At 57.0% G+C, this 13263-nt stretch overlaps 2 protein-coding genes across 3 annotated transcripts in view; one reads left to right on the forward strand and one right to left on the reverse strand.

The window, feature by feature from the left end:
* The window catches only part of LOC112666966 (basic proline-rich protein-like), a 41375-nt gene extending 32116 nt beyond the window's left edge, over positions 1–9259 (reverse strand). The window contains exon 1 of the mRNA XM_049098223.1: positions 9040–9259. Coding sequence (XP_048954180.1) covers positions 9040–9259 — 220 coding nt within the window. The remainder of the gene's footprint in view (positions 1–9039) is intronic.
* The window catches only part of GNG7 (G protein subunit gamma 7), a 125400-nt gene that overhangs the window by 32159 nt on the left and 79978 nt on the right, over positions 1–13263 (forward strand). For both annotated transcript variants that reach the window (XM_025456844.3, XM_025456845.3), the window contains exon 2: positions 116–173. The gene's annotated coding sequence lies outside the window, so the exon portion shown is untranslated. The remainder of the gene's footprint in view (positions 1–115; positions 174–13263) is intronic.

Consider the following 13263-nt stretch of genomic DNA (forward strand, 5'->3'; position numbering starts at 1 on the left):
GTGGTCTTTATAGCAGTCTGACTGTGAGCTCCAGACTCTTCTTCACAGCCGCCACTGATGGACACACATTCCTGACCAAATGATGCTCCACTGAACGGTTCTGTTTTTCTTCCAGGGAGCGGACGTGTGGTTCCTGATCCTTGGCACCAAAGACAGCTAGGCCTCGTGCACAGGTCAGTGTCATGATGTTTTCTCACTGTTGACGTAAATGTGGGCCGGCCTGGCGTGGAGGGGCAGGGCCCTCTGGCATGTGCAGGGTGGCCCATCCGGAGCCACTGCCAGGAGCAGAGCCGAGTCACTGGACATGACAGATCTCAAACCTGGTGCCCGTCCTGGTGACTGGGAGGCACTGTGCAGCCAGGAGGACTCTGAGGCTCACATCCTGCCCTCTTAACTCCATCTGTCTGTCCATCGGTATCATTCCCAAAGGGTGTCGAGTGGCGTTTAGCATGTGGGGCAGGGGCGGTGTGAAGGTGAGTGGGGGTGGGGTGGGGGTGCAGCGGCCTGTGGTGGCCCCCAGTCTCCCCTTCCACCCTCCTGGGAAGAGCAGCTCTGCTGCTCTTGTGTGTTTTTCTAATGAAAATTCTGATGGAACTTTGATTAGGGTTGTGTTTCATTTGTCAGTAAATTTTAGGGATATTGGATGTCTTTATAATATTGGATATTCCTAAACTGGGTGTGTGTGTGTGTTTAAGCAAAAAAAAATGATAGAAAAGGAGGTAGACCCCTAAGATGCACATCCTGTCGGTCTGTCTCCATGAAGTTTCTAGAAAGGCCAGTCTGCAGGGATGGGAAGGTTCTTGGTGGCCACCAGGACTGGGGTGGGAATGGAGACTTGCCGTGGGTGTGCATGGGGGGCAGTTGGGCGAGCTGGTGGCCTCACCAGACTCCTCGCCTTATGTGCTCCTAACTGGCGAGTTCTATGGCCTGTGACGTGCACCTCAGTAAGACTGCAGGGGACGTGGTTTGGAGAGGACAGAGGCCAGGAGCTGGAACCCTCAGCCAAGCAGGACGTGTGGGTGCCCAGCAGGTCCACAGGGATGATCTCCTGTGTGGCGTCCGTGTCGCAGACTTGCCAGTCAGGTGGGGTATTTGGGGACCACCAGCAGCTGGCCAGGTGGAGGTGGACTGACGTCCTGTAGAAAGGGCAGTGCAGGCAAAGGAGTAGCAAAGCCCTAAAGCCCTCGCCCAATGACGGCGTGCCCGCCGGGGGATGGCGTGCTGGTGTCTTGGTGAGCGTTTTCCTGTCTTCCTGTGAGTTCCGTCCACACACACGATTCTGGATAAACAGGATTTACTCTTTAACATGCTCCCTGTCAGTAAACCTGCTTTTCCCTCATCTCTCTTGACGTCGCCTTAGCATTTCATATTGTAGGCAAATGGTTATTCAGTGCTTTTAAAATAATTTTACAGCTGATTTAATTGATCCATGGGTTGGCTTCTGGGGGTGTTTCTTTTTCTGTTTCTTTTCTCTCTCTCTCTCCCCCTCTTTTATATTCTGGGACGAATGTCTTTGTGCAGACCTTGTGCATCCCTGTTTGGTTGTCGTCTGGGGTGGATTCCCATATGTAGGTGTGCTGTGCGTGTGAGGGAGAGAGAGAATCCGGGTGTCCCGGCTTCCCCTTCTGACAGCCGCTGCCCGCCACCCCCCACCCCACCCCCGCCCCGGCCCCTGCCGAGTGCCTGTCTCCAAAGCCATCTGCCCACCCGTCTGAGCAGCCGGGCCAGTTGCAGTGCTGCGGGGTCGGATGGTTGGGGTTTTCACATGTCCCCCCCACCCCCACCCCGGTGTACCTTCTGTAAGCAGCGGGTTATGTTTCTAATCTTCCTCGTGAGGCTCTCTCTCCATCGACGTGCTTGAGCTCTTTATACACTGTGTTTGAACTTTGTCTTTCTCTGAGTGGCCGCTGTCTGGCGTCCGTCCCGTGCGCTGTGAATATTGCTCTGAGAGGGCCCTTACACTGTACTCACCACGGGTTTTCTCACGGATTGAGGACACTGGCGCTCGCCTGCGTGTTTTGTTTGGCACTATCCCAAATTTCAAGATGCTAGAAAGCAATTCACCTACATTGTGTTTCAATTGCATCTTTTATGCTTATGTCTTCGATGCAGGCTCACTGATGGGTCTGACCCCCACAGCGGGCCAGGGCATGCGGGGCTGCGTGGTGTGGGGAAGGCACTGCTGGAGGGGCTTGGAGTGACTCGGTGAGCTGGCACGCTGTGGGCAGAACTGGCAGGTGCTGTCCTGTAGGAGCTCCTCAGAGGGGGAATGCCAGGCTTTCCCTGGTTATGTTTTAACTAAATAGTCCCTCACCGAGCACATCCTGTTTGTCGGGGGCTGTGTGAGGTGTCTGTAGGCGGCCTGATATCCCAGAGCCCGGCCAGGGTTTACCATCTCCGAGCAGCCCGGCGGCGCTGAGCGAAGGCTACCACTACCTGCTCTCGTGGCAGAACCAGCACTCCAGCGGGAGATGAGCCAGAGTTTGGGGTGCTTGCCCCTGGGGTGTGGGGCTGAGGGTCCGAGCCAGAGTGCTGCAGTTCCCCCTGGTGGCCACGAGGGGGCAGAGAAGGCCCATGAGGGTCTCCCCAGGACCTGCCCCTGAGCTGGGCGTGGGTGGAGGGGCAGGTGGGCGGGCGCCCCCGGTGTTAACACGGCCTCTCTTGGAGCGCCTGACCACTCTGTTCCCTTCCCCTGGGCATTTCAGCACCGAGAGTCCTGTGGTCACCCTGTCCCAGGCCCCCACCTGCCTTGCAGATTTGGAGCTTCTCCTGGTTGGGACAGGCATCTGCCAGCTGGCCCCTTCCACTCGGTGTAGGAGGGATCTAGGAAGCACTGGCTCTGCGACCTTGGGGGCTCAGGACACCTGTACCCCAAAACCCACCCTGGACCCCGGGCACGGCCCAGTGGCCAGAGCAGAGACAATGACACAGGACAGGGTGGGCAGCCTGGCTGCTGTACCCCCCAGCGTGAAGACTGAATCTTGCTTCTGGAGGAGCAGCCAGTGTCTCCAGCCCCACACGGATCTTCCTTTGGGACTCACCTACATGACAGCAGCCCACAGAAGCCCCCTGGGGCCGCGTGGGCGTGGAATCTGGCGGGTGTTGCCCTGAGCACCTGTGGTCTTGGGTGCTTACTGCCTGGGCACAGGGTGGCCCTCCCAGATTTCGTCCCTTCCCTCAGCAGGGGTTTCTGAGTGTAAACCTGGGCTGGGCTCTGGGGAAATGGCAGTGACCAGAACAGGTAAAAACCCTTGGCTCTCTAGGAGCCGACATCCCTGAAAGAACTGGAGGCTCACTGGGGGTTCCCCCGCCTCAGCACTGCTGACACCAAGTGGGTCACTCCCTGGGGCACATCCTGGGCACAGGGAGCATTATGGGGGGCAGCATCCCTGGCCCCACCCACTCGATGCTAGGAGCTCCTCCCTCCACAGTGGAAATGACCACACATGTCCCCAGACATGGGCTGGGGTCCCCTGGTGGTAGGACGAGGGCCCTGTCTTTTTTTTTTTTTTTTTTAATTTTTATTTATTTATGATAGTCACACACAGAGAGAGAGAAAGAGGCAGAGACATAGGCAGAGGGAGAAGCAGGCTCCATGCACCAGGAGCCCGACGTGGGATTTGATCCCGGGTCTCCAGGATCGCGCCCTGGGCCAAAGGCAGGCACCAAACCACTGCGCCACCCAGGGATCCCGAGGGCCCTGTCTTAATGGTTTCTCTCGCACTGTGTCTTTATGGGGTTCCTGGCTACTGGGTGGGTCTTCTCACTGCCCTGGAGTCTGAGGGTGGGGACCACAGCCAGCTGGTGCATACCTCCTGGAGTGGCAAGTCAGCATTCCTTCAGCATGGAAGCTGCCAGGGACAGCTCAGACCCCCTGTCCCCTGAGGGCACTAGACTTTCACCTTGGAGTCACCTGGGCATGGGTGGTCTGGGCCATGGTGGCACTAGCTTTCCTTTGGATGAGACGTCGTCCTTGAGCTGAATCTGGTGTCTAGAGCTGCAATTTCCAGCATGGGAGAAACTACTGGCAGCTACCGAGCACCTGAAGTGGGCCCTCAGTGGAAATGATATTTTGCATATATTAGGTTAAATCTGTGATTCTTATGAGGGCAATCTTGCCCCCAGGGGGCACTGGGTGGTATCCAGAGACCCCTGTGGTTGTCATACTGGGGATGCAGCATCTAGTGGGTGCAGCTCAGCCCCTGGGGCACCCCTGCACAGTGGCCCACCCAACGTCCACAGTGCTTGGGGGAGGGGGAGGACGCCGCAGACAAGGACAGGCATTTATTTCCAGCTTCTTGCTCACAGCAGAGAGTACAAAAGAACTCCGCGACCTTCAAACAGCAGAGTGTATTTTTCTGATTGCTCCTTGTTCCCCTGGAAGCTTTTGAACGTTCCTGCCGAGAGCACCGCCAGAGCCTTTTATCTCCAGAGTGGCCCTTGCGTGGAGCAAACTCCAGCCTGCAAGTCGGAGCGCGCTGCCTTCCCCCTGGTTGGCTACCCGCTTCGGGTCTGTCCCAGGCGTGTCGAAATGCACGTTACTATCAGTTTTGTCTGTGGACAAGCTGTTATCCTGCAAGAACTGCCAAGATACACAATCAAAACCTTAAAATGTTCTCCTCACGAAAGGTCAGGGGCTGCTGCCTCCTTCCCAACAGAAAACATATACAAAACATACATAATTAAGGGGTGCCATGCTGAAGGGGGTCAAGGGGGCCCCTGCTGCAGCCCACGGTGCCCGAAACCCTCTCCCTGCAGCCCGCAGGTGCTGATCCAGCCGATGAGGACACACATGGTGCTTCCCGAGGCAGCAGGGGTGGCTCATGCATGAGTCTGGCCCTCCCTCCACTGCAGGCTCTCACCTGGGGCTCTTCTCCCCCAGGGGCCACAGGGCTGCCTCTTGGGAGGTCTGTGGCCATCACGACCGGGGAGCCCCTGGCATTGAGTGGGTGGGGCCAGGGATGCTGCGCAGCCCTCCAGAGCACCCAGGACGCCCCCAGAGAGTGACCTGCCAGGTGTCTACCGTGGTGAGGGGAGAAATCTCTGCTGCACAGCACTCTCACATCCCGAGGGAGTCAAGATCACACTTTCTTGCCCTTGTGTTTCCACCCAAGCTGTCTCCCCGACCCTTCTATGCTACCCGACCCTGAGTTTACCAATTTGACAATCAAGACCTACATGGGAGACTGCTGGAGCAGGGCCCCCATCAGTGGGCCTGCCAGAACTGGAGCAGCCCTGTGGCCACACAGGGGCGGAGACCACGCCTCCTAGGGCACAGGCACGTTGCTGGGCAACAGCTCGCACAGTGAGCCTCCCTCGGGGCAGGGCAGGGCTCAATTGCTGCCAGTAGAGGGTCATCAAACTGCAGCCTCTTTTGACTCAAAACACCCACGGGGTGACAGTCACATGTGACAGGAAGGTGGGGGCGGGGGAAACGGGAGCCCTGTGGTGGGCAGCAGGGTCCTGGCATCTTCCTGGGGCCTGTTCTTAGCCTGGTTCCCTTGGAGCTGGTGGGTTGGTGGCCCCTGATTTCTTTTTCTCCTGCTTCACACTTTAAGTCCACAAACGTGTGTGTGCCTGGGCCCCGTGGGCTAAACTGTTTGTGCCTGTCTGCAGAAGCCCCGGGTGCAGTGTGGGGGTGCAAGCCGAGGGCTCAGGTGTGGCCAGGAGGGGGCCTAGTGCCCAGCGAGGGAGGCAGGGAGGGCCCAAGGGATGCTACCTGGGGCCCAAGGGCTGCTACGCCAACTGCAGCCTGGCAGAGGTCTGAGCAGGTGCCCCAAGGGCAGGCCCATGGGTTGTCAGGGGCTCACCTCTGATGCCCACAGACTGAATCACTGGTGGTCTCCCATTGTCACTGCCGACCCCCGTGTAAGGGACACTGGCGACGAGGTCTTTGGAGGGGCAATACTGTATCTTGGTCTTTGTGCATGACTCCTTGCTCACCACTCTCCAGCTTTTGGACTTTCTGAGAGAGAGGAGCACCCTCTGTGTGTGACTGACCGTGAGAGTGGTTGGGAAACCCAGGGTGTCCAGCGCTGCGTCACACAGAGTGTAGTAGACACAGCCAGCATCACCGTGTATCAGCTCCTGGTTCCACAGGTCCACAGTGTGGACGGTATGGCTGTTGCTGTGCTCGGGGCCTCATAGGGCTCTGCCAGAGCTGACTTCTCACCGCAGCTCCGCAGAGACAACCGCCTCCATCCTCACTCCCGCTGTTGGCAGGATTCAGTTTCTTTGTCTTGCTAGCAGCTGGCAAGAGACCACCCAAGCCTTAGAGGCCACTCTCAAGTCCTGTCCGAGCCACATGACTCCTCCGCTGGCCTCCGCACACTTCCAGCCTCTCTTGTCAGGAAGGTCCCTGACCCTTTGTAGGGCTTGTGTGATTAGGCCAGGCCCACCCAGGTGAATTCCCCTTTTAATGAATTCAAAGTCAACTGACTTGGAAGCTTAATTACATCATTCAAACCCACTTCTTCCATACAAAATTGTCTAAGCAGGGGATGGTATCATATCACGTTCCCAGGTCCAGTCCACACTCAGGGTTAGTCTACACAGTGTGTTCAGCACAGGGCAAGGATTTGGGGGCCCTCAGAATCTTGCTGGCCACAGAGGGAAAGACAGGAACACAGTCATTTAAGACACAGCCAGCCTGAAGCCCCAGCTGGGGCTGCGCCGCAGGTGTCTTCATTCTCTGGTCCGACTTCCGCCCCGTGTTTGCTGGGAGTGCTGCCAGGACACCGGGGGTCAGGACTGGGAGAGAGAGGAGGTGTTTGGAGAATGCATGGCGTGTCTTGTCCCAGTTACACCTCAGTCTACTCATGGCTTCACCTAATTTTTTTTTTTAAGATTTTATTTATTTTTCATGAGAGACACAGAGAGTGGGAGAGACACAGGCAGAGGGAGAAGCAGGCTCCCTGCGGGGAACCTGATGTGGGACCCTGGGATCATGCCCTGAGCCGAAGGCAGACGCTCAACTGCTGAGCCACCCAGGCATCCTTTCACCTAATTTTTTTAAACTTCTTTTTATTTTATTTTATTTTTTTTGTTTTGAAGATTTTATTTATTTATTCATGAGACACACACACACACACACACACACACACGAGGCAGAGACACAGGCAGAGGGAGAAGTAGGCTTCCTGCGGGGAACCTGATGTGGGTCTCGATCCTGGGAATCCAGGATCATGCCCTGGGCTGAAGGCATCCTTACCTTATTTAAACAAAACAAAACAAAACAAAACAAAAGCCTTTATTTTGAATACTTACAGATTCAGAGGGAGTTGCGAGCTCTCCCACAGCACAGCCCTGTGCCCCCCCTCCCATCCAGCTGCCGCCAGCCGTGGCATGTCTTGTAACTATGGTACAGAACCAGGCAGTCGGACGAGGACTGTGTGTGCGTGGTTCCCTGCTGTTTGCCACATGCTTCGCCTCATTTAGGAGTGTGCAGGACCATCCCATGTCCATAAAGTGGACAGAGCTCTTCTCACTCATATGCACAGCACCAGTAGGGCAGGCAGCGGGGAAACAGATGCAGGTGTGTCTGCCTCGATGGCACCATGTGCCACGCCTGTACTCAGCAGTGCCCTCCTCTTCCCCACAACTCTAGGGGCAGCCAGCCCTCTGGTAGATCTCCTTGCAGAAGGGAAGAGGTGTGAGTTGTGGGAGCCACCAGCGCCAGAAGGCTCAGGTTCAAGTCCAGGTGCATGTCCCATACACACCCGCACCCAGGCCACTCACCTGACCTTCCTGAGCATGGAGGCTGGGTCCACTGTCCCCTCTGCTGTCCTGGCATCCATGGAAGGGCCAAAAGTCATGGTGAGATACTCCAGCTCTTACAGGGGAGAGACCCCATCCTGATCTCCCTCGTCTGCCCTGCCCAACCCCTGGAGGCCCACTACAATATCCCCTTGTTTGAATGAAGCCTTCCTCCCCTTCCCCCTGAAGTTCTCAACTGTCTTCTCCATGCCTCGCAGAATCTGACACCTGAGAGGGGTTCCGGGGGTGGGTATTCCTCACCGCAGCATTTACAGTGGCCGTGGCATTTACAGTGGCCATGCGGGCCGCAGCTTCCAAGATGCTGCTCCAGGTAGGCACCCTCTGCTGTCCACACCCCGTCTAATCCCTGCTCTTCGTGTGCGTGGAACCCCTGAATAGACCAGATGCCACTCTTACGCTTAGGCTAACGGGAAATGGCAAAAGCGATTTTGCAGGTATAGGAAGACCCCTATTTGGTTGACTTTGGCTTAAGAGAGACAGTGTCTAGGTGGGTCTGACCTAATCAGGCCAGCTCTTGAAGGAGACCAGGAGCATATCCAGAGGACTCAGGTCCGCAGATAGATGGTGGACAGTCGGTGTTAGGGTCTGGAGGACAGAGAAGGGAGTTAGTGTCCAACAGTGCTTCGGGTTTGAAAGATGAAAAGGTTGTGAACATCCATTGCACACAGACATGGATATTCTTAATGCTAATGAACGATACGTGTAAAAATGGGTGAGATAGGTGTTTGTTCTTAGCCAAAATAAAGAGACAGAGACAGAGAGAGCAACAGCAGACATTCTATGGCCTTGAGGAAACCAAGTGGCCACGTCGTGAATCCAGGAGTCAGTGAGGAAGTGGGGGCCTCCTAGCAGCTGTGCAAAAGCGGGTCCCGAGCCCACCAGCTACTTGATTTCAGGCCGAGAGCCTCAGTTGAGGCCCCTTTGCGTCCCTGTCACTGATGAGGAAATGGTGGCAGAGGGGCTAACGACTTGCCCAGGGCCACATGGTAAGTGTTTTGGGACATTCACATCAGCTGCGTCCATGCCCTGGGCCAGGGATGCTTAGCCAGTGCTTAGCAAGTGAGTGAAAGAGAGAAGGTTCCGGCACAATCCTCACCTGACCTGCACTGAGAGGTGAGTCTGTGACCGGGCAGTGACACATCAGGGACAGAGCACAGAACCCAGGAGGAGTCACGATCACATGCAGCTTCCTTGGCCCCGTCATCGCTGGAGCTCATTAGCCTCCTGGAATGCGACATGCCGTTCCCTGGCTGCCTGACTCACGTTCCCGCTCATCCAGACCCCTGCTCCTGTGGGAAGGGGGCGCCCACAGCCGGGCACCCTCGGCCCACGTGGGGCTCGCCAGGCCAGAGGCAGCTGGAGTGGCAGAAAGCAAGGTCTGGCAGCACTCCAAGTGGATGTCCCTGGCACCAGGCTGCCAGCTGTGGGTGTCCTTGATGGGAGCGGGGGTCACGGGGGTGAGGGACAGGCACATGGAGTACATGGCCAACATCTGGGATCCGGGCTGGGGTCACACCAGCTGGTCCCCCTGGCAAACCATTAACCGGCCTTCTATGTCCTGGCGCTGTGGGGTAGATCCAGCTGGCCCCCTGGGTGCCGCAGACACTGGGCTGCATCTTGGGCACTGCAGGGTGGGGGTCAAGCAGCATCCCTGGCCCCACCCACTCAATACCAGCCCCTCCCTCCAGTCATGATCACCCAGTGTCCCCTGGGGCAGGACTGTGCTGGATGAGACCCCAGTGAACAAACCGATGGTGAGAGTGAGTGCAGGTGTTCAGGGAGGCCTTCCTGGAGGAAGTGATGTCTGAGTTGAGGTTAACAATGCCCTGCAGCTGCCTGGGTACAGGTGCACAGGAGTTGATGCCGGTGCCAGGAAGGGGTGTATACGCTGAGGATGAAGAAGCAAGGAGGCCGAGGGCAGAAGCCGTGCTTCATGCCGTGGGTTCCAGGCCCATCCCTGGCCACAATGAACTGACATTGTTTCCAGAGAAGGTGAGGGTGCTCAGTCCCCCCCAGTGGTGGTGGGCAGAGGGCCCCTAGGCTTCAGGACTGGTTCCACAGTGCTGCAGGCCAGGTCGGCTGGGGGATGGGGATGGCCGTGGGCGCTGGAGCCAGGCCCCGGAAGCACAGCCCCTCCCAGTTCTGAGACCCTCAGCCAAGCTGGCCCCCACCCTCAGTTTCCCTCTGGTGAACTCCCGGGGTCGTTGCAAGGGGTCGATGAGGTAAGCAGCCCCCCGGCCTGGGCATAGCCAGGGCTCTGGATGAACAGGCAGCATGTCCCTTCGCCTGTGGTCATTGGGGGTCAGCCTCCCCAGGGCCCTTCCTCTTGGGCTCTGCCTCCTTCCTCCCCAAAGACCCTTGAGTTCACCCGGCTTGTCTGGTACCCATGGAAACGCTGGGGCTGAGGGAGGAGCCCCAGGCACTCTGGCAGGTTGGTGGCAAGCCCCAGACCCCTGCTCCTGTCCCTGTGATGGAGGAGGAGAAAGAAGGGGCTGACCATGTGCACAGAATGTGCCCCTGGCCCAGAGCCTGCACCCCTGGGAAAGTGGCAAACGGAATCCATCCTCTGCAGGCCCAGCCTGCAGCCCCCAGGAAGGGCCACAGCTGTGCAGTAACTCAGTGTCCCCGCTCACCTTGTTTTTCTGTTCTCGGGGCAGATACAGCCCAGCCCCTGCAGCGGATCTCTCCATGCCCAGTGAACACCTGGGACATGGTGGGGTGGACCAGAGGGGCCGGCTTTCCTTGCCCACTGCCTGCACTCCCCTTCCTGGCTCCTACCAGGGATGGTTGGCAGAGCTGGTCTCTGCACACTTCCCAGAAGACCAGCATGCTCCACTGCGTCCTGGAGGGAGCCCAGCCGAGATGGCGGCTCCACGCCACGAGGGCCCTGTGGCCACCATGCTTATGCACAGGCCGTATTGCGCCACACACGGCAAAACCAGGACAGAGGCGACCTCCGGAGCATTGGAACACCTTCTCATTTTCTTTTTCTTTTTTTGGTGGGTAAAATACACTTAAAATTCACCGCCTTGACCGTCTCTAAGTGCACGGCTCAGGGCACGAAGCACACGCACCCCACCCTGCACCCACCCCTACCACCATCTCCAGAACCTTCCATCTCCCCACATGGATATCCCGTCCCCAGGAAGCACTGACCCCCCGCCCTCCGCCCCATCCTTGGCTCCCACCATTTCCTCTGTCTCTGTGGACAAGCCTCCTCTGGGGACCTCCTGGGAGTGGGGTCCTGCAGGAGGTGTCCTTCTGGGTCTGGGTCTCCTCCCTGAGCCCGGTGTCCTCGGGGTCCGTCCACGTGGGGGCAGCTGTCTGGGTCCCTTCCTTCCTGAGGCTGGATCACATTATGTTCATTCATCCGTCAGTGGATGCTTGAGTTTTTTCTTCCTTTTTGGGGGGTTGTTGTGAATCAGTCATGCTGCTGTGAACACGAGGGTGGGAATACCTGTTTGAGTTCCTGCTTTCACTTCTTTTGGGGATAAGGTACCTTTTTGTTCTGGTTTGACACCTCACCCTAGCCTGTGGGCCACGTGTCTCCCCCCCAAGGCACAGGGGAGCCCAGCGTGAACTGTGGAATCCAAGATATGCCTTCTCCCTCACCCACCCTCGCTTGGACCCGCACACGTCTAGGAAAAAAATAGACTTTTTGCACAAATAGAGATGCCATGAGATCAAAGGTCCTAAGGTACAATTGGTAAAGTTGAGAATGACATCTCCCTCCCCCTGTGCTCTTAGCCTTCCTGCCTGGAACCAGCCCTTATGGGTATCTGTGTCTTTCCCTGGACATGCTCCACCTCCCAGGCGTCATCTCTGACTGTAAATTCTTTTAGGGGGAAGTTGTGCACCCCTCAGAAGCACAAAGATGAAGCCATTAAGAGGCGTGGCTCAACGGGAGGGATGGGGGTGCTGTTAGGTAGCCAGGCCTGTGATGGCCAGGCTCCAAGTAAGCTCACCTGCCAGGCACTGTGGAGCCTCAGAGGGCCTGGTCTGTATGTAATGGGTGTTTAAGAATGATGACGTACCCCCAGGTTGGGGACCGGATGTTTGTGTCCCCCAAATTCATGTGATAGCCCTGACCAATGGCCTGGTTTGGGAGGGGACCAGTGTGAAGTGAGGTCACGAGGGAGGGGGCCCCCATGGCAGGATTAGCACCCTGGTAAGGTGAAGAAGAGAGATCAGAGCGCTCTCTCCAGGACACAGTGAGGAGGTGGCCGTCTGTGAAGATACCCACCCACACCAGGGACCGACCAACCCTGGAGGCCCCTGGATCTCAAACTTCCAGCTTCCTGGACCGTGAGGAGTAAGGTCTGTGGTTTAAGGCACCCTGTCGGTGAGTTCTGTGGTAGCAGCCAGAATGAACTAATATGACCCATCAATATAGTAAAAAAAAAAAAGAAGAAAGAAAGAAAGAAAGAAAGAACAGAAAAAAAAAGGCAATCTGCAAAAGGTACCACGTGGCAGTCACCTGAGGGCAGCAGGAATGCTTTGAGGATGAGGATGGGTGGAGGTCCCCTTCATCAGACCAGTTTCTTGAACTGTAGGGTGGGTTGAGGGGAGACCAGAGAGACATGTGTCAGTGTCCTGCGGTCACTGTAACAAAAGACTGTGCACCAAGGGGTTGAGAACCACAGGATTTCTTTCTCCCACATTCTGGGGCCAGGAGCCTGAGGTGGAGGTGTAGTGGGGCCATGCTCCCTCCACAGGCTCCAGGGGTCGGTCCTTCCTGCCTCCTCCAGTGCCTGAGGGTCCCAGCACCCTGCAGCCTTGGCCTCTCCCTGTATGTCTCCTCCTCTGATGAGGACACCAGTGCCTGGGTCAGGGCCACACTAATCCTGTCTGGCCTCATTTTAACATAAGCAGTTACACCTGCAGAGACCCTCCCTCTCTTCATATATGGTCACTTGCAAAGCCTGCTGCAGCAACACCCCCAGACCCCACAGTCAGGGCAGCATCAATGACAAATCTGCTCTCAGGGACCTGGAGGCGGGAGGTCTGTGATCAGGATGTGTGCTGAGGTGGCTTCCTGGGTGTGCAGACCCTGTTGACCCCTATCCTCAGGGGGTCTGCCCTCTGTGTGTATCTGGGTGCCACCCTCCTCTTCCTACAAGGACATGGTCATGTGTGACTAGGACCACCCTTGTGACCTCATTTACATTAATCACCTGCTTTAAGGCCCCAAGTCCAAGGACAGTCATGCTGGGGGTTAAAGCTTCAACAGAGGAATCTGGGGGACACAAGTCAGTTCCTATCAGTCACCTTCTGAGGTTCTCATATCCATGTGGGGACATGGGAGGTGGGGGGTGAACTCGGTCCTCCTTTAGGGAGGCTGTGCAAGAGGGAAGGGGGGGACCTCCCCAGGAGGAGGCCCCGAGCACATCAGAGCAGCACAGATGGGCCTCTGTCTGCAAGTCTCTTAGCTGAGCTGTGGTCTGACCTTTGGGGCCCTCTGCCAGGAGAGGAGCTTCACTCCCATCC

The sequence above is a fragment of the Canis lupus genome, chromosome 20 (genome assembly GCF_003254725.2).
Source record: "Canis lupus dingo isolate Sandy chromosome 20, ASM325472v2, whole genome shotgun sequence".
NCBI classification, from domain to species: Eukaryota; Metazoa; Chordata; class Mammalia; order Carnivora; family Canidae; genus Canis; species Canis lupus.